At 36.3% G+C, this 24,583-nt stretch overlaps 1 protein-coding gene across 1 annotated transcript in view; it reads left to right on the top strand.

The window, feature by feature from the left end:
- The window catches only part of LOC122813954 (zinc finger protein 34-like), a 147,938-nt gene extending 142,900 nt beyond the window's left edge, over positions 1–5,038 (top strand). The window contains exon 6 of the mRNA XM_044086498.1: positions 3,500–5,038. Coding sequence (XP_043942433.1) covers positions 3,500–4,920 — 1,421 coding nt within the window. The 3' untranslated portion in view covers positions 4,921–5,038. The remainder of the gene's footprint in view (positions 1–3,499) is intronic.
- Positions 5,039–24,583: the final 19,545 nt, after the last annotated feature.

Below are 24,583 nucleotides of genomic sequence, written 5' to 3'. Positions count from 1 at the left end.
TCAGGTGGTAAGGCTGCACAATACCAATTACATTTGTTTTTCAGGTGGTAAGGCTGTGCTCTCCTGTATTCCAATTAATGGACTGTATTCCCACATCCCTGATCTCTAAATATACACCTTCAGATGCATGCAGACTTCTAGATAAGGGTAAAAAGTTCACCTTTCCCTTTACTCTGTGTCACTCAGCCTCAGAGATTAAGATCCTCACTGAGGGGCTAGTGTGTTGATGCATTGATAATACAAATATTTATTTAACGATTCAAGACATGTTAAGTATCAACATCCCTTGCTCAAGTTGGGTCACATTGTAAATTTATGCTACACTCCATATCGAACACTAATGGAGAAACCTAGGTATAAGTCTCAGCTGCCCAGAATGCCCAGATTTTTACCTTCTATTTTGTCTGTTCATCAAACAATTTGTATTTTTCTGGCAAATCATTGAAGATTGAGGTCACTAAATAATGACATGCATTTGAGTTTCTGACTTCATATCCCAAATAAAAATGTATGTTAATGCAAAATACATTATTTTAGCAACTGTCTTAGTTTCTAATAACAATATTTAAATGCTGGCCCTGAGTTTAGTCCTTTGCCCCCCCCCCCATTATTTTTGGCATTGTTCAGAAATCTTGAGCTAACAGGTTGAGAGGTATACAACTGTGATGCCACATTAACAATGATAATGCGCGAGTGTCCTAAAGGAACCATAGCCCCATACATTTTCCTGCATTAAGGGGAGATGACAAACTTGAGAATATATGTGAAAAAGCGAGTCCTATTAATCATATGAGGCAGAGGCATAGTTTTTATGCTACTCCACCTAATGTTTTCTGTACTTTTAAGGCACAATTCCCAAAAGAACAGACAGTGATCCTTTACAAATTGCTATTCTGCATTGCAAAGTATACAGTAATACAAGCTTTGAGGAGTAATACAGCTGAAGAAATTGGCTAGGGAAGTTTAGAACCTGACCACATTACCCTTGATCAGAAGTTGTAAAGCACTGATTACTGTGAATTTTTCTTCTTGTTTTATTTTTACTCTAGAATATTCCAGTTGTGAGACCTCATAGATGGATTAATTACCTTCCAAACTATATGGATTTTTAGATTGTGACCACTGCAGGTGTTAACATGCACTCAAATTATGGATTGTTTTCAGTGATCTGCAGAGTCCATGGGCACATCATTGAAAGCTGAATAGACACAAGATAGCAAATGCACTTCAAATTACAACCCGTAGATTATTTCCTGAGCCCTAAATGAAGATGTATGTTTTATGAAAGTCGCAAAGAACTTGTGATATTATGCGGTAGTGCCATCTGTGCCCGGGAGAGTAAGGTAGTAAATGTGTACATATGCTAGCACAGCCAGCAGGAGTTTTGTTAAAAAGTTTGCCATTTGATTATCTCTTTGATTTGTACAGAGGCTGGTTACTTATGTTAAAAATGTATGTTAGGTTGTATTGCTGTAATTGATTAATTGTGAATGTTTTATCAGAGAACCCTAGAAGGGTGGAAAGTTTTAAATTGTGTTATAGCTTTCAGATGCTGCCACAGATCTTAGAAAAGCTCTTGTGTGTATTGCCTCAGAGTCAGATGACCAGAGCTGATGTCATCCTCTAACCAGCTGAACTTTTTGGAACCCTCACTCTAGCACAGAATCTGACTGAAAAGATTTCTGAAAGGAAAGATCTCTGACAGGAGACATATAAATATCTAACATATCCACAGAGTCAGTTAGTGGGATTCAGTCTTTCTTTAGAGATAGTGAGACAGACACCATCTGGCTTTTGCTGTGGAAGACATTCAGTGTATATCAGCTTGCCTTGCTTTAGTACGTAGTTAGGGAACAGTAATTCTTTAATTAGACCGGGACATCTAGTAAGAATAGTTTAGTATTGTTTTCTGTAGTTGTGAGAAACTATCCACCTGTATTATTTTTTAATCTCTATGGTTGAAACTCTGTTGTTTATTGTATTCAATATTCTCTAGTTTTCTGTTTTATTTATTTATTATTAAATGTTTTAATACCTTTTATTGTGGCTGGTCCTTTAGAGAGTGCTTTTGACATCTTGAGTGTACTCATGCTTATTTTGGTGACACTGTGGGCGCTTCTGAAAGCCTTAGTGCTTTGCCCACACTCCACTATAATTATTAATATTAATTTTGCACACTAGAATTGGGTATCCTTTGTAATATCCTTATGTTAGCTGACTGGTGGCAACAATTATTCAGAGTCTGGTCAGAAAGGAGCACAGCTAATAAATCTGTGCCAGCTTTTCCCAGGTGTGTATGTGTGCATGTGAATCTCAAATATTCAAGTGCGTGTGTCAGCTACTGGGAACAGGGACAACAGAGCTCCAAGGTGGTCAGTGTGGAGTTTTGTGTGTGGCTGGGGAGAGTAAAAGAGTACAGCCCTAAGACTGGAGAATGTTTCCTGTATGCTCTTAATGGAATTGTGCTTGGTGCAGGAAGCTATATCTGAAAATACTGTATAAATCCATTTTTACTCTTATTGACCATCCCTCACTGGGGTCAGTGTTGTGGATTGAGTCTCCTTGATTGCTGGCCCAGAGCAGGGACAATGTCATAGAACTGAACAGTATGAGTTTACTTCTTCTGTAGTGTATAATTAACCTGTTTATTAGGGGCAATGAAGATCTCAGAATTCCCTGGATGAGAAGCATTTAAGTGCAGATTTATTCTGGTCTGTCCATCCTGTTTTTCGTACATTCTGCCAGGCTGTCCTGAAACAAAGATAATTGCTCCCTGAGTGTACCTCTCAATTGTCAAATATTATATTATAAGTCAATCTGTTCATTCCACAAAAAACCTCTCTACAACAGAGACAGCATTTTTCTATATTAATGCATTTATATTAGAATTTTATACTTTGTAATCTGCATACAGTAAAGATATTGTTGCACTTGATTTGAATGTGTTTTGCATCTCCATTCCCAGATGATCATACATCACATAATTTGCTGGCTTGTTTGTCTGACTTATTTATTTATTAAAGTTTGACAACTATTTTAGTGAGCTTGTTGAAAATGTTCTATTTCATGTCACTGCCCAGGAAATACAAATGGTAAATTATAGTGCTACATGAATAAGTTATTGTTCGATCAAAGCATTAAACAGTAGTACGGGAATATAAACTTAAGATTCCAATAGCATGAAATTTTGTCACGAATCTTGGCTCATAAATTTGAGAGTTATGCCTATGTTTATGATTTTTTTTCTCTGAGTTAATCCTGTTTCATTATTGTGATAGTTCTTCACTGAATTTGTACCTCTCACAGCTGATCATTGATGACAAAATTCTGACAACTCAGAGTGCTGATTTTCCTTATTTTAAAACAGCAGAACTAATGTTTTAAATGTACAGTAAATCTGTAATATTTTAAATGACTAAACAATATACTTGCCCTATTATGGGTGAAATGTCTGACCTAGTTTTATCACTGTGATAAAATACTGATAATCTGTTTTTAGGTGGGAGACTCCAACTGCATCACCTTACAGAGAATCTACAGCTGTGTGCTCAGCCTGAGAAGGATTCTGACAAGCTTCATTTCACTCTGGTACCCCACCACCACTCAGGACATACCTACTCTTGGAGCTTGGTGTCTGACAGTGAAACACCCCAATTTCATCACCCACCAGAGAACCTGCAGCAGGATGCTCAGCCTGAGAAGGACTCTGACAAGCATCATCTCCCTTCTGTACCACAGCTTCAGACAGGATATATCTGCAGCCAGAGCACTGAATGTGACAATGAAATCTGTTGGGTACATCAGTCAACAGAGAACCTGCAGCAGTGTACTCAGACAGTGAAGGACTACAAAAAGCTTAATCTCCCTCCTGTATCCCAGCTTCACTTGGGATTGAACTGCACCCAGAGCTCTGATGGTGATAGTGAAACATCACAGGTACATTCCCTGACAGACGGCCTACAGCAGTGTGATCAGACAATGAAGGGCTTTGACATGTGGCATCTCCCATCTGTACCACAGGTTTATTCAAGCTGTAATTACAGCAAGAACTCTGAATGTGACACAAGTTTTATTGCACAGCAAAGCCAGGTTGTTCATCAGACTTCTAACACTGGAGAGAAACCATATAAATGTACTAAACATAACAGGAGTTTCATGCAAAAGAATCGTCTTCTAAAACATCAAAGTAATAAGACTCGCATACAGAAAGCATCATATAAATGTCCTCAATGTGGTAAATGTTACAGTAGAAAATATTCTCTTTTACGTCATCAAAATACTCATGCAGAGAAGAATCCACATAAATGTTCTGAATGTAATAAGTGTTTCTCAAGTAGCCATAGCCTGGTACGCCATCAGGATATTCATTTAGGGCTAAAACCATATAAATGTGTGGAATGCAGTAAATGTTTTTCACAGCATAGTCATTTGACACGTCATAGAGTCGTTCACACAGGCGAGAAACCATATAAATGCACTAAATGTAGCAAGTGTTTCTCACAGAGCTCTGACGTGACAAAGCATCAAAGCACACACACAGGGGAGAGGCCATTTAAATGCACTGATTGCAATAAATGTTTTTCACGTAACAGTAGCTTAATTCGCCATCAGACCATTCACACAGGGTTAAGACCTTTTAAATGTGCTGAATGTACCAAGTGTTTTTCACAAAGATATGAAATGGTACACCACCTAACCACTCACACAGGAGAGAAACCATATAAATGTGATGAGTGTGGTAAGAGTTTCCTATACCAGAAAGGCCTAGTAATTCATCAGGCCATTCATGAGGAGGAGAAACCATATAAATGTGCAGAATGTAGCAAGTGTTATAAAGATAATACTAGTCTCCATTACCACCAAAGGACTCACACAGAGGGCCAGGCCAGGCCGAGAGGGAGGATGGCCCCCCTGTTGTAGAAGGAAGTAGCAGTCCACAAAAATCACAAAAACTTAAATAATCGAGGACAAGAACGAAATTTTGCATTGTTACTATTATGCAAATTTTATATTGTTACTATTATGCAAAATGCCCAGAATTTCCAGATACAAGATGTATAAAAAGATTGAGAGAAATTAGAGGAAAGAAAAATACTTCCACAAGAAAAACTGTCAGAAGCTTCAAATAAAAAAATGTGTTCATTAATACAACAGATTTGTGAAAAACATTATACAGACTTATGTTTGAAAAAATAAGCAACAGCAGAAGTGTGAAAATGTAATCAATAAAGCCTAGATATTTTTGAAAAGTATAAAAAAAAATATGGACATCAGAAAGATAGAGAGATTTGCTACGGTGCAATATTTATGCAAAGCCAAATGGCTAATTAATCAATACAAAAAAGGCAGCCCCAAAGATATTCAGAGAGAAATACAGGCAATGGTATCTAGATATTGAGATTCTCACAATAAAAAAATATCACAAAGAGGGAATATAGCAAAGAAGACTAGCAAAGTAGAAGTTAAAAAATAGAAGTTGAGGTTATGGAATGGGTACAAAATAAAACATTTGGTGTGGAAGGTCTAACACAGGTTACATCACAGCAAGATGGAACAAGTCCCCAAAGTAAGGAGACAGATGAAGAGGACATGGGAAAGAAAAAGAGATTTAATATGGTGTAATATTTATGCAAAGGAGAAACCAAAACTAATTAATACAAAAAGAGCAGCACCTAAGATATTTGAAGAGAAATACAGGCAAAGGAATCCGGATATGGAAAACTTTACAATCCAAAAAAGTAAGAAGACAAAGAGGAAAAGTAGAAAAGAAGATTAGTAATGGAGAAGTTAAAGAAATATAAACTGAGGTTATGGATTCGGTGTAGAAAATCTAACTCTGATAACATCTCAGCAGGATAGAGCAATGGATCCCAAAATTAAGGAGAAACCAGTGTAGTGGAAAACATCTGTTCAGTTGCCATATAAAGATACTTAGGAGTCTTCCACAGGAAACCAGTACAAAAGTTCAGTCGGAGTTGCACAGCAAGAGAAGAAACCGGAAACTGTAGCAAATCTGATGCAGTCAATGTTGTAAAGTGATAGGCCAGTGAGTTCCCATATGAAAGAGCAATGAATGACACAGGATGAAACTGAAGAGACTGTGGCACAGGAAGATGCTCTGGACCTTTCTGTAGAATGTCCACAGGAAATGGAGATCAAAGAATGTGCCCTCAGTTTAGAATAAATGATATAAGAGAAGAGTTGCTTGATTTTAATAGAAATGGACAGACATATTAAGATCAATGAAAGAAATAGGATACGAAAAGTCAATAAAACCCAAAAAGTTAGAAGTTTGATAAAACAAATGAACACAGTAATTAGGATTGTTTATACCCATTCATGTGATATAACAGATGTAAATAGGATATATTACTGTGCAACTAAATTAACAACAGATACGTTCTTACCACAAAGACAAAGGGCAGTAAGGGAAGTGAAGTGGAGGAATCAAATGCTATCATGGAAGTATCGAATAGTGAAAACTATAAATCAATTAAGACAAGAAGTGTCATTATTAAAAAGGTACAGAAGAGGGAATAGATCAAGAAAAATAGATCAAGAAAAATTCTCAGAAAGATAGATGTGATTAAAGCAATGTGAAGTATCAGAACACATTACGATCTGTCATGCACCAACACAAATAAACTAAAAATATCAGCACAGGTAGAAAAACTTAGAAGATATGCAGATAAGCATATAAGAAAAGTACAAACTAGCAGTTTATTGATGACCCATAAAAGTTTTATGGAGAATTAGGAAACAAGGCAAAAGGAATTGAAACACCAACAAAAAAAAGAAATAAATACTTTTTGGGAAAAATATCTATGAAGATCCTATGGAGCATAATAAAGTTGCTGCATGGACAGAAGAAGTAAAAGAAAGAATAAGAAGTTCAAATGTACAGGATATGAAATGGTATAAGAGATGATACACAAATGTCATTTGGTCTTGATAATCTTGATAAATGTGCAAAAGCAACCTTTAAAGCAGAGAAAACTGCAGCACCAAGAAAACATCAGCCTGGGACAGGAATGTAATATAAAAGAACTTGAGCAACAGAGAATATATAAATATTAGGGAATTGATGAAAGATAAACTATAAAACAGGAACAAATGCAAATAAAACTTAGTAACGAATATTTTAGAAGACTAAAATTAATATGGAAAACAGAGCTGACATCTAGGAACAAAATCCAAGCTATAAACCAATTTGCTTTTCCTGTCCTAACTTAGTGATTGACTGGCCCTAAAAGATGTTGGATAGGTTGGATGGTAAAACAAGAAGGATGCTTCATGCTTATCAAATGATTTATAAAAGTCAGTGCATACCAAGATTATATAGTCCTCACTCTGAAGGAGGTATGGGCCGCCTCGAAACTGATTACATGTATATATCTGCAGACCTCACAAGACCCAAATGTAGTGAAAGTTTTAAAAGATGAGGAGAGTAACTCTAAGATGATTTTCCTGCTTAGTTTAGCAGAAGCATATCAAGCGGGAATAGAAATCAAACCAGAAGTAGATAAAAATCAGACAGCAATTGAATGTGCCAAAAAACAAAAGAAAGAATATGAGGTGAAGGATCAGATTAGAAGGCAAGAAATATGGAAAATGCATAAATGCAGTTGCAAGTACAGAAATCTTTGGAACAACCTCATGCTGATCAGGATTGAATGTAGGAATGGCTAATAAGAGGTGAATTTAAAACAAAAGACAAAAGGTTAATATTGGCAACCCAATACAGTGAACTTACGTACACATTGTTTTACAAAGTCCATTGGACATGTGGTAGAGACATATGTAGGTTTTGTAAAACAGAATTGGAAACAGTCACACATCTAGTTTCTGGTTGTGATATACTAATAGCAGAAGGACTGTGTACTGAAAGACATAATAGTGTGACAAAACTGTTGAACTGGGGATTGTGTTAACATTATAATACTGAAGTAAATGAAAAACATTGGAAACATGAACTACAAAGCATTGTAGAAAATGATGAAGTTTATATCACATGGGAGTGTCTATTACCAACAGTTCGAAAAAACGTGCGAGAAATCCAGCTATAGCAATCCATGAAAAGACAAAAGTAGCACTGATCATTGAAACTGTTGCACCCACCGACTTATGTGCAAAGAGACACAAAGGAATAAAAGACCAGAAATTGCAGGCAAAAATTAGGGTAATGTGGAAGAAGGATACCCAGACAGTTCCAGTAGTAGTAGGAGCAATGAGTCTTACAAAAAATAATTTACAATCGTATTTAGATATGTTACTGATACATGTAACTGTACAAATTGCAGGAGTCATTACTGGGCATGCAAGGATGGTTATGGAGAAATGAATTTAAACCAAAAGAAGAAAGGTTAATCTTGGCTTTCCAGGATAGCGGGCTATGTACCCATTGGTTTACAAAGTCTGTTGAACATGTGGGAGAAATGCAGGTTCTGTAAAACATGAATAAATGTGAATAAAACTCAGTAGGGAATACTTCATAAGAATAAAACTAATATTAAAAATGGCAATGACATCTAAGAATAAAGTGCAAGCTGTAAACCAGTTTGCTCTTCCTGTTCTAACTTGCATTTTTGTGTGATTGACTGGTCTCAAAATTAATTGGATCAGTTGATCACAAAAAATAAAACTGCTTCACTCTTGTCAAATAATAAAAAATCAGTATGTATACCAAGGGCGTGGGCCTCCTTGAAACTGATTACATGTATAGATCTGCAGTCATGGGACTGCATAAATAGCTGGTGACCTCATCAAACCCAAACATAGTAAAAGTTTTAAAACATGAGGAGAAGAATTGTACAATGACCTCAATGTTAAGTTTAGCAGAAGCATTCTGGAGTCAAGTGGGAATGGAAATCAAACCAGAAGTAGACAAAAATCAGACAGCAACTGAATGTGGCAGAAATCAAAATAAAGTATGTAAGGAGAAGAATTAGATGCAAAGCAACTAAATGTAGAAAAGCCATAAATTTAGTGACAAGTATAGAGATCTGCAATAACCTGATATTGATCAGGATTTGACACAGGAATGGTTAAGGAGAAACCAAAGGATGAAAGGTTAATCATGACAGCCCAGGACAGTAGACTATGTACATGTTCATTTACAAAGTCTATTGAACATGTGAGAAAAATACACAAATGTAGGTTCATAAAAAAGAATTGGAAATGGTCACACATCTTGTTGCTGGGTATGATATACTGAAAGGCAAAGGGCCTGTGCACTAAAAGGCAGAATAATGTGGGAATACTGTTGCATGGGGGATGGTTCAAGCGCCACAACTTAGAAGTAGCCAAAAAGCATTGGAAACATGAACCATAAAGCATTGTAGAGAATGATACATCACATGGGATCAACCATTACAAACAGTTTAAAAAAAAAAAAAAAGGTGCATTGATTATTGAAATGGCTACACCTAGTGATTACAGTGTCTCATGTACAGATAGCCACAAAGTCATAAATTTTCAGGATTTGCAGGCCGAAAGAAGAGCAATCTGGAAGAAATATACCTAGAGAACAATAGTGGGAGCAGTGGTCTAAGAAAAAGGAAGCTACAGCTGTATTTTGATATGCTACCAATACACGTAGCTCCATATGAATTTCAGGAGTCAATTCTGGGCACATTGTTGGTGGTGCAAAGATTGAAACAATACTAATTTCATGAACTTTAAGTATACCCTGACTTAGGAATGGAGTCCTTTCCCATCATGGCATTAGACATCCAAAAGTTTTTGGAGAAATTAAAGTGTGAAAAGACCTCATTATAAATGTACTGAATGTGGTAAGTGAAAGCATGGTCTCCTGTATCATCAAAGACTCACACAAGGAAAAAAGCAGACTACATACAGTAGCAATACTAATTTCATGAACTTTAATCGTACTTTGAATTGGGAATGGGGTCCATTCCTGTCATGGTATTAGAAACCTAAAAGACTTGGAGAAATTAAACTGTGAGGAAACAGCAAACTACATACTTAGTTTACATGCACACTAGAATAGTGGGTGATACAAACAAATCTAGGTTCTATATTACAGAACGAGAAACAGTTGCACATCCTGCTGCTGGTTGTGATATACTCATTGCTGAAGCTGTGTCTGTACACTGAAAGGCATAATAATGTGTCAAGATTGTCATACTGGGGATGGGGCAAACACTGTAAAATATAGCTAGCTGAGAAGCGGTGGTCACATGATCTTCATATGATACTGGAAATGAAGTACTGATCACATGGGATCAGCAAAGGAAGCAGAAGCAAGAAAAATGAAGTTGTAAAAGAAAAAAATATAGAAATAATTGCACCTAGTGACTCTAGTGTTTTATTGTACTGAGACATATAGTCATAAAACATCAGCATATGCAAAAACTTGCATAATTAAGAATAACGACAGCCATATAACTCTAACAGTAGTAGAAGTAAGTGCTGATAAAAATAATTTTCAAATATATACAAGATATATTGCTGATACATAACCCCATATAAACTGAAGAAGGAGGCATTTCTGGGTATGTTGTGGATGCGGAGAACTGTACCCTTTGCTACCGTCAAAGGCTGCAGCAATACTTAAGGCACCCTTAGAAATAGGGCCCATTGCTGTCATGTTAATAGACACCCAAAATATTTGGAGAACTTAAATAAAAATGGATCAAAGTGGAAGAAAGCTGGACTAACAAATATGTCCACTGCAGCTCCAATGATATTCGATGGTATGTACAGGCAAAGAAATCCAGACATGTTGACTTTTACAAAGAGCATAAAAGAAGAAAGCAGTGAGAAGCAGCACGTTTAGTGATGCAGAAAGCAACAAATAGAAACCTAAGTGATAGACTAACTGAGAAGTGAAGTGTTTAGTGTGGAGATTCTGATATAGTCAAACTCTCAACATGATGAGTCAACAAATCATCAGAAAATGGTACAGTAGACAGACCAGAAAACCTTTTAAAGAAGCTATAATCTTAAAAGTAATATTTTAGAACCTTCTGCAGGAGACTTCTTTGAAAGTCCTGTTAAGATTTCACAGCCAAAGAAAGAGCAGAAAGCAGAACAAAGAGGACATTTTCGACGAGAATTACGTAAGGGGAGACCTGCTTGATGAAGTAGAGATGAGCAGATATAAGATAGATGAGAGAAAGAGACAATAGAAAGAAGATCCAGTGTGTTAAGAGACTGGTAAAATGGATAAAACCAGAAAATTGGAATACTGAAGGAGATTTATGTGATTTAACAGACATAACTAGAATGTACTCGTATGCAGCTAAACTAATAACAGGTAAAGTGGTAGCACATAACTGCAGAATAACAAAGGAAAGGAACAAGTATAACACCACCACTGAAGCATTAAATAAAGAAAGCTATAAAGTGACTAAGGAAAGATTTATCAATATGATCAAAGCCAACCACGTCCAATGAAACAATAAAGCAACGGAAATCAACCGCAGTTGATCATTTATTAAAATAAATGCATACTCAATAAAACAAAAAACATACACGTATTCAGTACTTTGTTTTCATTTAAACAACTTCATCAGATGTGGGCCATTACAAATCAATTCATTTAAATACTATGAATTAATGACATCATAAATTTGATTATCCAATAGTTAAATTAAAACCATTAAATATGTAAAATATGAGAATGACACATTATATACTTATATTATTAAGAAAATAATGAATATATTTAAAAATATAATAAATATGCATTTTAAAAAGCATTTAAAAATGTATATACATGTAGAGTTAAAAAAAACTTCTACTTAAAATGCTTGTGTGATGATAGACAAAGGGTACAAAGTAGTAGAAGTAAATAAATAAAACACATATGGCATGGCTGCACAAAATATAAATGTATTTATATAAACCTATACTTAAAATGTAGTTAAACACAAAAACTAGTCATCCCTGCTGTTGCAAACTTCACTGGTATGTGAGAAAGGCAACATGTTCTAAGCTTCTATAGCTTTGCTGCCCTTAATTTTAAAAGTGGGGCCAAGGACACATGGTCATTTAACCCTGGCCTTTTATTGGCTTCTAAGGTCAATTGCCACCACAGTTCCCTATATTCTATTGATTCTTCCCACATACCACCTCTTTTTTCCTTATTGATTTTTTCTATGACATAAAACCTGAAACATGCATCATGACATTCCAAAGTGTATTTGTGTAAAGCATTATTGTCCTTCTTCTCTGTTCCTAATCTCCTTTTATTATTACCTTCTTTAACTTGTTTATTTCTTTGTAAACGTTCTTTCATATTCATTCCATTTTTGCACACCACCTTAATCTTTTCTTTACTTATTATGTCCGGATCTGTAAATGTGAGAAATTTACTCCATTCCTAATTAAAACTATTCCTCACTATCCTCAAACTTTCATTATATTCGAGTATTAGGGCCTTCTTAAAACTATCTGCCTTATCACCATCTTTTGATAAATTTACATCATTTTCCTGGCCCAGAATAGGTTTGTATCTCCCACTCCTTTCTTTAAAGACATCTGCTTCAGTTTTCATCAGTAGTCTGTCAGGATACCCTCTTTCCTTTAACATCTGTTTAACATAGCCTATCTCATCTAAAAAGTCATCGTCTTTAGAAGTCGTACGGCTAGATCTAATGAACTGACCTTTTACGATGTTCTGTTTATAATGGAAAGGATGGGCACTGTTCTAATGTAAAAGTGAGTTGACATATGTGTTTTTCCTATACACCTTAGAATAGAATATTCCATCTTCCTTATAAATTTCAACATCCAAGTATTGTAATTTATCTGGGGAAAAGTTATATGTAAATTTTAGAAAATTGGTGCTTGTATTTAAAAATCCAATAAAAGCATGCATTTCTTGTTTAGACGCAGTCCACAAAATACATATATAGTCCAAAAATATTTTGTACAAACACCAACAGTGTTTGTACATAGATCCCAAAACACATTTTTCCTCCCATTTGGCTAGGACTAAATTTGCATATGTAGGTGCACAAATCACCCCCATTGCCACCCCTTTTATTTGGTGGAAGAATTCTCCATTGAAGTATATATAGTTCTACCTCAGTATTAATTCCGCCAACTGCAAAATTAGACAACATTCATCCCTAGTTAATGATCCATCTTCATAAATGATTTCTTCTAGTAATGTTAAGCTTTTTTTGTGGGGTATACATGTAAACAAATCTATAATATCTACAGTAAGGAAGCCGTGTTTCACGTCTGCTATTTCTTATTTAAGACATCTTAACAAGTCCCATGAGTCCCTTAGAATAGCTTGTCTCTTTAACCACAGTGGTTTAAGTATGTTGTCCACATATTTGGCCAAAGGGGTAGTCTTTGAACCCTCTGCTGAGACTATTAGCCTTAATGGTGGATCCTTTTCATTCTTATGTATCTTTGGAATGCCAAAGATAGTAGGGATAACTATTAAGTATTTTAGGGTTTTCTGATCAAGAAGACCCTCATTAACCAAATCTTCCAAGACCAAGTCTATTCTCCTATAAGAGATGTTTATTTCATTTCTGGAGACACTTACATATTTATCAATGTCCCTTAACATCTCATTCTTCTTAGCTTTGTAGATTAATATATCCATGAAAACAATCCCCCACCCTTATCAGGTTTCATTACTCTTATGGTTCCATCATTACTTAATTTGTTTAAAACTTGACTTTCCTCCAGCAGAATTTAAATAGTTTTCTGACATCTGTCTGGCTTTGTTTTACCAGGGAAAGATAAATAAACTTTAATTTAATATACATGGTATTGGTCAACAATTTTTTTAGTGACAATTTCTTTTACCAGCAATTACAAGGTATGGCACAGATTCTGGCAAATGTGGCAACAGCAGTTGCCATACTAAAATTAGCTAGCTAGGAGGAGTTGAATATCTACAGCAGTATTTATAATGACTGCATTATATTTTGCACTCACTTCATAAATGATTTATCTGTGATCTGGACTGGGGACAACATAGAATTTGATAAGTTTGTTACTTTTTTATTTTACTACTAGACTTTCAACATTTTCTTTATCTTGGTCTGAAATAAGTGTCATTTTTTAGATATTAAGATATACAAAGAGAGAACATCAGACCTTTCAAGATCTAAATTGTGGTGCACAGCTACAGTTATCCCATTCCACAATGGGGGATCCACCTTGGATCCCGAGAACTACCGCCCAGTCAGTCTGATGAGCCTAGTTTGCAATTCCATGGAATGTATTATCATGGAACTTATAAACAAAGACATTGGCAACATTCAAACACTGAACCCCACCCAGTTTGGGTTCATGAAGGGCTGATCTTGTCTCCTGAATCTGACTGACTTTGAATCAGTCTCCAAAGCCATGGACGAGGGTAAGGTGGTCCACACAGCCTGTCTGGACCTCACCAAGTCCTTTGACACCATCCCTCACTCTGGAATCATAGATATACTTACTAAGTTGGGCATTAATCCCTACATCACTCGATGGGTTTGCCAACTGAATTACTGACAGAACCCAGACTGTAAAAGGAGTTGACTCCAAATCCAGCTCCAGACAAGTGACAAGTGGAGTACCTCAGGGTTCAGTCCTGGGACTGCTCCTGTTTGAATGTTACTTGGCAGACTGCAGATAAGGATATTAACAGACACAAAATATAAAAATACTTTTCAGGTTACCTGTAGTATTGATGTAGCATCAGTTAAGAACTGTATGTGAAATAAACTTGGAAAATTATTCAAGGTATCTGCACTTAGAGTACTGCTTGTTGCCTCTGTCTTAAAAAAAAGAACAAATTACAGTTTTTAAAACATTATTGGAAAAAGGTAAAATAATAGTTAAAGGTGAAAAGGAAGGTAGAAATAAATTGCTGGAACATATCCTTGTAGATATTGTCAATTCTGTAGATCTGTTAATAAAAAAGTGTTTTATTGTTGTTGTAAACATGGAAATAACTTTTTGGAAATATAATTGCAGTTCGGAGGAAGTTATTTACATTGCTACTTACACATTATGTATCATGTTTTATATTTGGAGAACTGGGACAATGTTGGATCATTGAACTTTATTTTTTTGTTCTAGACAGAACACCAATACAGTTTATAGACATTCTCCTTTACTGTAACAGTTTTAATGTGTTTGTATTTTTGTATTGAAAAGTATTTTAATGAAGAAGAGGGAGTTTTAGTTGCTATAAGAAAACAGAATTATGGTCGTAGGTAAAATTATGTACTGTCTTCCAGTTCTTAATTATACTTTGAGTAAAGCATTTTTTTAAGCTTACAACTGATCACTTGTTCTATTTTTATATATTTATAAGTTTTGTATTAGTTTTTGAATTTCATTGGGCATTTTATGTTATACTTCTGAGCAATGTCCTTATTTGTGACCAAAGATTGAATATTTCAGAAGTAGTCTGACATTAAAGATAAAACTGCTACAACTGCTTATAATATGCCTGTATCTGAGAAACACCACAAATATCAACCACAATGAATTACCAAAAGTGAAGATGCAATGACCATTTAGTGTTATACAATGCTAATTATTAAAAGCCAGATATTGTATTTGAATAAAAATTGACAAACCCAACATTAATTATGAAAATAGCCTCACCTCATTAATATAGTGTTGGGCCGCCTACCAATGAAAAATGTTAACAAGGTATGAGAGCAGAAACTAGAGCAGTGGTACACAGTTTCTGTAGTAGGAGGAACAACTGGGCTAGTTAAAAAATGCAAGGCTGCATCAGTTTGTTACCAATACAAGTAACTCCATAGGAATGACAGAAGGAGGTAACCCTGGTACATTACAGGTACTCAGAAGAACACTGTTGGCCAACAGCAAAGGATGAAGTAAAACTGGTATCATCACCTTGTTCTCTGATTTAGGATTGGGATCTAGTCTGTCACAGCATAAAAGGCCCTAAGTATTTGGAGACAAAAAAGAGAAATTTTTGGAAAGTGTATAGTAAAATGAGTTTTATACAGTTTGATAAGGCCTATTTATACCATCTGGCCCTTCACAAAGTTATATGTGTTGATCACAAGTGTTTAATACATAAGAGTGGTTTTGTAAATTACCAAAGACTGTGCACATAATAAAATCCATGTCAGTGTGCTGAGTACAGTGTTATGTACATTGCAGTGATGTATCAGCTCCCAATTGAATGCCCAATGTTCTCAAACTGTTGAATTATCTCTGATTGGGCTGGAGTCCACACACAACTTGTGGGCATCCTGGGGAGGCTTTCTGTTTTTATGACATAGTTTTGTTACTTTCTCCCACCCTTTGGTCCCATGTTGTACACCTGAGGAGTGGGCAGGCATTGTGGACATATGGAGTGTTGCCCTGTCTCCACTGCAGCCCAGCCTTATCTCCACCCTGTTCCCCCACTTTGGCTCATGCCTACAAATGTGACACCCCCCAGCCTCCTGCAGGGATCATCACAGGAGACACCCATGAGATCACTCACTCACCCACCCACCCACCAAGAGTGGTAACACCCATCTCCCTACGGCTCCATCAAACAACTGAGCTGCTAATCAAACCTGTGTCATCTGGGCTGTAGACAGGACTTTATCCCCTAAGCCATCAGAGCAGCTTAAAATGCTTACACAGGATTGGTGAAAATTAAGTTGTACTAGTGACACCGTGGGATTACCAGTGACATTTGTTAAGAAAACTGAAGTAAGAAATGCAGATATTGCGGCTGTAGAAAAATAATAAAAATAAACTCGGCGATGTCTAAATAAAATAGTTTAATGTATAAGCAACAGCAATGCTTTTGGGAGAACAACCCTTCCTCAGTGCTTCTTCTCCTGAAAGCTTTGCTGTTGCTTATATGTTAATATCTGTTTTATTTTATTTACACGTTGCTGAGTTCATTTTTATCTATTGCTTTTTGTGTATTAACTTTAGCTTTGCTTTGTTCCTTGGACTTTGTGTGGCTGTAGAAAAATGTGAAAAGTAGCATTAATTATTGTGAAAGCTGCGTGTATCGTCGGGGGCCTGTAGCATTAAAGCTACCGACTTAGACGATTTGCGGAACCTGTCCAGTAGTGCACCCCTTCGTTTATAGACGCCATTTGGAAAGTTAGCCTTGTGGTGTTTAGATCACAAACCCCTTTTTCTGTGTGTTATTTATTTAGCAGAAAAAAATCAACCCTCTGCATATACCGTAATTGCACGGCCTGAATATCAAACTGAAAAACAGCAAAGTTAGCCAGCAAACTGTGACACTGAACAAATCCAATATTTATTAAATGTCAGCCATAAAAAGGGAAAAAACAGACCGGTTTCAGCTAATATAGTTACATAGCCTTCCTCAGTGTTAACAGAAACAAACAACTAATTCCCTTTTATGTATGACATCAACCACAGAAAATATACTGATTAGTCAGATTATAGATGCTCATTAAGACCTGGTGGAAAAAGTCCACCTAATTTAATTATCCACTTTTTTTCTTTGGCATCCAGAATATTGTGCCATCCTGCTTTATTTAGTCTCTTACCCTCAATTTTATCTATTACCATAAACCTAAAAGTGGCTGTAGAATGTACTAGGGAGTGTTTGTATAGTGCACTAGTGGGCTTCCTTATCCTCATGTCACTAATGTGTTCAGATACCCTTATTCTTAATGGTCTAGAGGTCTGACCCACATAGAATGCTGAGCAACTGCACATAGCCAGATAAATTATCCAATCGCTACCGCAGTTAGCAGAAAATGTAACATCAAAACCCTTACCTGAGTTCTGACTCGTGAACTGTTTAAACCTAATAATTCTATTGCAGTGGCTACAGTGACCACAGGGGCAACAACCCATAAGAGTATCCCCCAACAGAGTAGTTTGTACACTAGTGTCAACCGAACCACTAGCTTCTCATTTGTAGTGACTTAAATAGGATCCCAGATTTCTGCCTGTATGAAAAGAAAAACTGCATTTCTCCTGAAGGAATTGAGATAAGTTGTGATCCAACAGAATATTCCAATGCCTCTGTACACTATCCATAAGTGTGTCAGTGTTCCTACCATATGTGGTCACCAACCTGATTTCAGACTTCTTAGTCTCTTGTTTATCTTTATATTTCAATAGGTCACCCCTATCTAGTGGAGTAGCCCAATTGCTAGCCATCAGTACATTCCATTTTATAGCCTCTTTCATGAAACTGCCTAGTGTGATCCTTCCTGAAATATTCATAAGTAGAATCCCCTGAACAAATTTGTCTCATTCTTATGAATTGCAACTTGGGGATGTTCTTAGCTATATGAGGTGGATGATATATATATATCAACATCAAAATATTAACAAGATTATCCACTGATATTGAAGATCTGGGCGTGTTTGGTGTTGGTATCAGTAAACAAGGGGATATCAGAACCATTATTAAAGGACCAGTGAATGCCTGTGAGGCATTATTTTTAAAATTGAATAAAAGTATGAGATCCGATGTTTGGCACTCTAGACTCTTCAAAGCATATTTGGCGAAAGGTATTTCACCAGGAGGGTTGAGAGTAAGTACACAACCGCTTGTTAATGTGATGGATGCAGAATTGACTAAGCAATGGGCCACTATACCTTCTTGCTATTCCTTACTGAACATGTCCTTACCAAAAATGTATTTTTCTACCAGGAACAATGCTATTGGCAAATTAAAGGTACAGCTATGGGGGCTTCCTTTGCCCCTGTATATGCAGACCTCTTCATGGCTTATGTCGAGGAACATTTGACTTATGATCAAGCACACAACATTTACCTGGTGGAAATGGACATTTGGAGGAGGTTTTTGGATGATTGCTGGATGGTTTGGAGATCGGATGTGGAATATTTGTTGGAATTTGTTGGCTACCTTAATGAAAACAAATGGGACCTGCAATTTACTGTGAATTACAGTCAGGAGCAAATAACATACCTTGATGTTCTGGTTACAAGAAATACCGATCACACTTTACGAACAGAGGTATTTCGCAAATATCCACAATATAATTCTCTTCTCCATGCACCCAGTTATCATCCACCTCATATAATTAAGAACATCTCCAAGTCGCAATTCATAAGAATGAGACAAATTTGTTCAGGGGATTCTACTTATGAATATTTCAGGAAGGATCTTACTAGGCAGTTTCATGAAAGAGGCTATAAAATGGAATGTACTGATGGCTAGCAGTTGGGCTACTCCACTAGATAGGGGTGACTTATTGAAATATAAAGATAAACAAGAGACTAAGAAGTCTGAAATCAGGTTGGTGACCACATATGGTAGGAACACCGACACACTTATGGATAGTGTACAGAGGCATTGGAATATTCTGTTGGATCACAACTTATCTCAATTCCTTTAGGAGAAATGCAGTTTTTCTTTTCATACAGGCAGAAATCTGGGATCCTATTTAAGTCACTACAAATGAGAAGCTAGTGGTTCGGTTGACACTGGTGTACAAACTACTCTGTTGGGGGATACTCTTATGGGTTGTTGCCCCTGTGGTCACTGTAGCCACTGCAATAGAATTATTAGGTCTAAACAGTTCACGAGTCAGAACTCAGGTAAGGGTTTTGATGTTACATTTTTTGCTAACTGCAGTAGTGATTGGATAATTTATCTGGCTACGTGCAGTTGCTCAGCATTCTATGTGGGTCAGACCTCTAGACCATTAAGAATAAGGGTATCTGAACACATTAGTGACATGAGGATAAGGAAGCCCACTAGTACACTATACAAACACTCCCTAGTACATTCTACAGCCACTTTTAGGTTTATGGTAATAGATAAAATTAAGGGCAACAGACTAAATAAAGCAGGATGGCACAATATTCTTGATGCCAAAGGAAAAAATTGGATAATTAAATTAGGTGGACTTTTTCCACCAGGTCTTAATGAGCATCTATAATTTGACCAATCAGTATCTTTTCTGTGGTTGATGTCATGCATAAAAGGGAATTAGTTGTTTGTTTCTGTTAACACTGAGGAAGGCTATATAACTTTATTAGCTGAAACCGGTCTGTTTTTTCCTTTTTCTATGGCTGACATTTAATAAATATTGGATTTGTTCAGCGTCACACTTTGCTGGCTAACTTTGCTGTTTTTGTTATTTATTTAGCTCATTTAGATGGCATGCTGTCAGAGAATGGTGAAATATCTGCCTGAACTGAAGAAATATACCTGCAGAATAAAGAATTATATCTGCTCTGAAGAATTTCTGTCTTTTAAATAGCGCAGTTATAATTCTAAGTGGACTTGAGGCGCAGTTACCGCCGCCTTGAATTCTTGTGCTTCAAGAAAAGTTAGCAGGAATTTGGAAGCTTCGTATTCAGGGTCTGGTTTATTCCCCATTGCAAGTAGATTAGTTGAGAAGTCTGAAAAGGTTCAGGATGCTGTGTTCTTGCATTTTGGGTAATTATTCTCAGCAAATAAAGAATGTTGAGTCCATTAAACATTTTTTGTTTCCGTGAGCAAGTAATCATTCAGAGACTATTGATGCTGGTGTTATTGCACTAAGCAATAGATATGAACTGTGAATTTGGGGTTGTACATTATCTTCTAATATGTGACAGAATAATCTGTTTTACAATCAGTAAGTAAATATGGGACATGCTATGTAGGAAAAAAAGATTTGACCTTCAAAGTTGTGGATTTGTGCAGAGTAAATGAAATTACTGGTACATAGTTAAGCAAAGCATAAACTGATGAAAACAATGTATTTATGGTAAAATGTGAGTGAAACAATGGAATAACAAGGCAGGATGTCTTTCAAAAGCAGTGGATGCAAAAAAAAACCATAAAGAGGATCCCAGATGACAAACGGAGTACATCATTTTATTAAAGGCTTGTAGTAAGTGTGTCTGTAATCATTAAAAGGAAGAGATGTATTGTATTTAATTAAGCTTGCTGAATCCGTGTTTTAATTACCATGTTGTTGAATATAAATCTGAAAATGAACTGCATCAGCAAACAGCTCTGACTGGTACTGTGAAAGTAAAAAATAAAAAAATCCTCTAAAATCTAAAAGAATATGTAGTGAGCAGTACCCCATGTGGGTATGTCTGACTTTCTGAAATGAGTAGTGAGAATTATGGATGGAATGTAGGATTCAAGCCAGGCACAGTTGAAGACAGTAACATCTTGTCAGAAATTACTTTTAAACATCTGGGATTAGTTGGCTCTAAGAGATACATATACATTTGTTAACTGTTTTAACCACTGAGTGACACTCTTGGGACAATATCTGCTGATATGAATATGAAAAATCTAAAGTGCACACTATTTCAGATAGCAGCTTTTAAAGCAGTAACATTTGTTTGCATTTTAGGTCACTTAGATTGTGGAAAACTAGGAGTGATAATTCACCAATGTTAAATAGTGATGCTGTGCGTGGTCATGCCTGATTCCTCACTGCCAAAGTTTGACAGGAAAATAGAATATATGAATAAAATCTGATAACGTGCCAAAGATATTTGCTCATAGAAAAATACCTTTACCATTCAGAGGTAAGCAGTTAAGAAAACATTAGAGCTAGAAGAGTCGAACAGTTTATACTTATTATCTTTAAAGACGAAAAAATTAACATTTGTATCACTGCACAATCTCTGAATAGAGTGAACAAATGAAAGCAACATCTCTTACAACTGAAAAAGGTCTCAAGAATGTCAAATGCCATTTTTTTCTCAGTACCAGATGCAAAGTAAGTTTTCTGGCAGATAAAAGTACATGAACAAAGCTCCATATGTCTGTAGAAATGCACTTTCTTTTGACATTTCAGTAGAACCAACAGTGTTCATAAGCCTGCTGGTCAAGGACTTGAAACCTTGGAAGGTGTTATAAGCATAACTGATGCTCTATTTGCATGCTGGCAGACAAAAGAAGAGCTTGACATGAGTCTGCTGCAACTGCTGAAAAGACTAAGATAGCGTAATTTCAAGTTAAGCAATTGCAAATGTAAAATCAGAATAACGAGTCAGAAATAACACAGGTTAAAGGTCATATTTTGTTATTAGAGTGTCAGAAACCTTATACAGAAATAATCTGTGCAGTTTTAGAAATGTCAAGGCCAGTAAACTAACTGATATTCCAGAGGTTATCTTGTAAAGTTTGTGTTACCGGTATGTCTGAGGTAACCATGCCACTAAGAAAGCTGTTGAAACAAAAGCCAGGGAATGGAATGGCCAACAGAAAAGGATGTGTTCAGCATAGGGTTGCTATAGCAACAGTATTCATTAATATGTGAGAATCAGCTTCAGGCTTGAAGAAATAAAACTGACAATTCATGCCGCCATTGCAAAGCACAGTCCAGACCTTATAACTATTACAGAATCCAAAAAGATCACCCCCTATGCATAATTTTTTTTCCGAATTACAACTATCTCTTAGATGAGAGATCAGGACCATAAAGTGGTGTAAGAACCCTCCTTCTATACAAATCTCATCTGAAACTCCATCTTACCAATTAGGCTAATGTTCTGAGTGACTATCTCCCAATCCAGCTGTTGTTGTATCTTTCGGCTTTTCCCGGTTTGGGGTTGTCAAAGCAGAACTCCAGTCTGCTAATGATTGGCAGCAGATTTTTACGTACCGAGTTGCCAGCCCTGACTTACAACCTTCAACGAAGGTACGCCCATTCACGCATGTCTCCACACAGAAGACGCTTTAGCTGAGAATCGAACAGGACGTCTTTACTGTGAGGCGACAATGCTATCGCAGCACCACCACCGCAGTTATCTCCCAATCCAGCTACAAAGAAAAAATATCACCACTAAGAAATCACTTCACATTGTAGTTACCAAATTCCTCCACCAGCCTCATTTCTATTTAACTTCAACATTAACAGGATACCTGTCCCATCCTCAAAGCAATTGTTTAAAAAAAAGCTATTATGGATCATGAATTTCTTATCTCAAATGTCTCTATTCTCCCATCAAGCTGCAGCAACCATTGACTTGTTAGCTTACACACAAACCTTTCTTACCAAAAATTCCCTAATAAAGTATACTCATTCAAGTTTAAATTAGACTCCAACTTAAAAAAAGTCAAAACAATTCTTTTTTCCCCTCCACTGGTCATTTATTCTAAACTCCACCAATGAAAACAGCTGATGAATTAGTTACCTCCTCTCTCAAACATCTTCAAGATACCTGCTTCCCAGTAATAAGTAGATGGCGCAACCCAAAAAAGAATGACTTAGAACCATTGAGCTGAAGCTCTACTAAAACTGCAAGTTGAGGCCTGGCATTCTTGAAAAGCAAACCCTTCTCCAGAAACGCAACAAAATTTCATACATCTTAGGAACCTAACAAAACAAAATCCACAAAACAGGTTTTTACGAGGGCACCATATGCTGGTCTAGTCCAACTTTTATATCTTTTTAATATGAGTAATTTTTTAACTGTATATTTATAACAATTTCTATTTTTTAACGCACTATAAAGATTTTTTTTAATTGGATAAGCTGTTTTTGAATAACATTAAGCTGCCATTGGTCAGTGAACTGGGTAATTGATTATTTAAATGAATTAATGATTCTGTGTTCAGACTGTGATGAAGTTCATTGTTACATGGCGAAAGCACTTAGCCTGGAATTGTTATCAATATTTTAACATTTTATTTGGAATTGCTTTCAATATTTTAACATTTTATTTTATCTAAATTTTGATTCATTAAAGCTGTTGTGTTCATTCTGAACCATTTTGTTTTGTGGATTTCATACAGTGTGAAATTTTTGTTACTCAGTGTGCGGTACCTAGTAAAACAAGCCATAACAGTCATATTGTGAAGTCTGACTCTACTCAATATCCCCAAACTGTTCAGGGAATAGGTAAATTGTCTAAATGAGTGAAACACTCAAGAAGCCCAACATAATCCCACACCAAAGTTTTATATATATTTATAAGTTTTGTGTTGTTTGACTATTTGGATCAGTTTGAGCAATCAGGACCCAGAACTAGCAGGACTAGCATAGTCTTCAATGCAGGTTATTTGCCTTAAGTGTTGCTTACCTATGGACCTTCCCTGGCCACTGTGAGATGACATAAGGAGTTTCTCAAAGGGGTTCAGCATCAGAGGCCCCTTAGACCACAGCCACTCTGCAATGGGGTCAGCAATTTCTGTTGAAGAAACTTATTCAAACCATTTCAACAAGCTGCTGGTGTTGTTCTTATTTATTTTAAAAAGAACAATAATTCTTAAATAAAACATTTTTATTTTTACAAACTGCGCAGCCACAATGCATTGCACACTGGTTATTTCAGCACTGACTGCTGCTACAATCATTTAGTGGTTATAGGTTCATAGCTGTTTACTAGACTAATGACCACAAGGGCCTTTTTAAGCCTAGTCATGCATCCCATATGTCTGACAAATTCTGTTACCCTTGATAAGCATAAGCAGGGGCTTGGGAGGTGAAAAATTTACAAGTAGGGGCCTGGGAGATGAACCATTTACAGGCTACCTATGTCCATTAGAGAGACTGGTGCCAAACCAGGTATGAACTTCTTGTTCCCCATCCAATTGTCCAAGTTACATTTGAATTGGGTTAGGGAGGAACTCTGCTTCACATGGATGGGAAGCCTGTTCTAGACAGGGTAGTCTCTGGGATACATACCTGTCACCCCAGCA

The sequence above is a fragment of the Protopterus annectens genome, chromosome 10.part0, assembly GCF_019279795.1.
Source record: "Protopterus annectens isolate FY-2018-M chromosome 10.part0, PAN1.0, whole genome shotgun sequence".
NCBI classification, from domain to species: domain Eukaryota; kingdom Metazoa; phylum Chordata; order Ceratodontiformes; family Protopteridae; genus Protopterus; species Protopterus annectens.
This window is presented reverse-complemented; position numbering and strand designations above follow the sequence as displayed.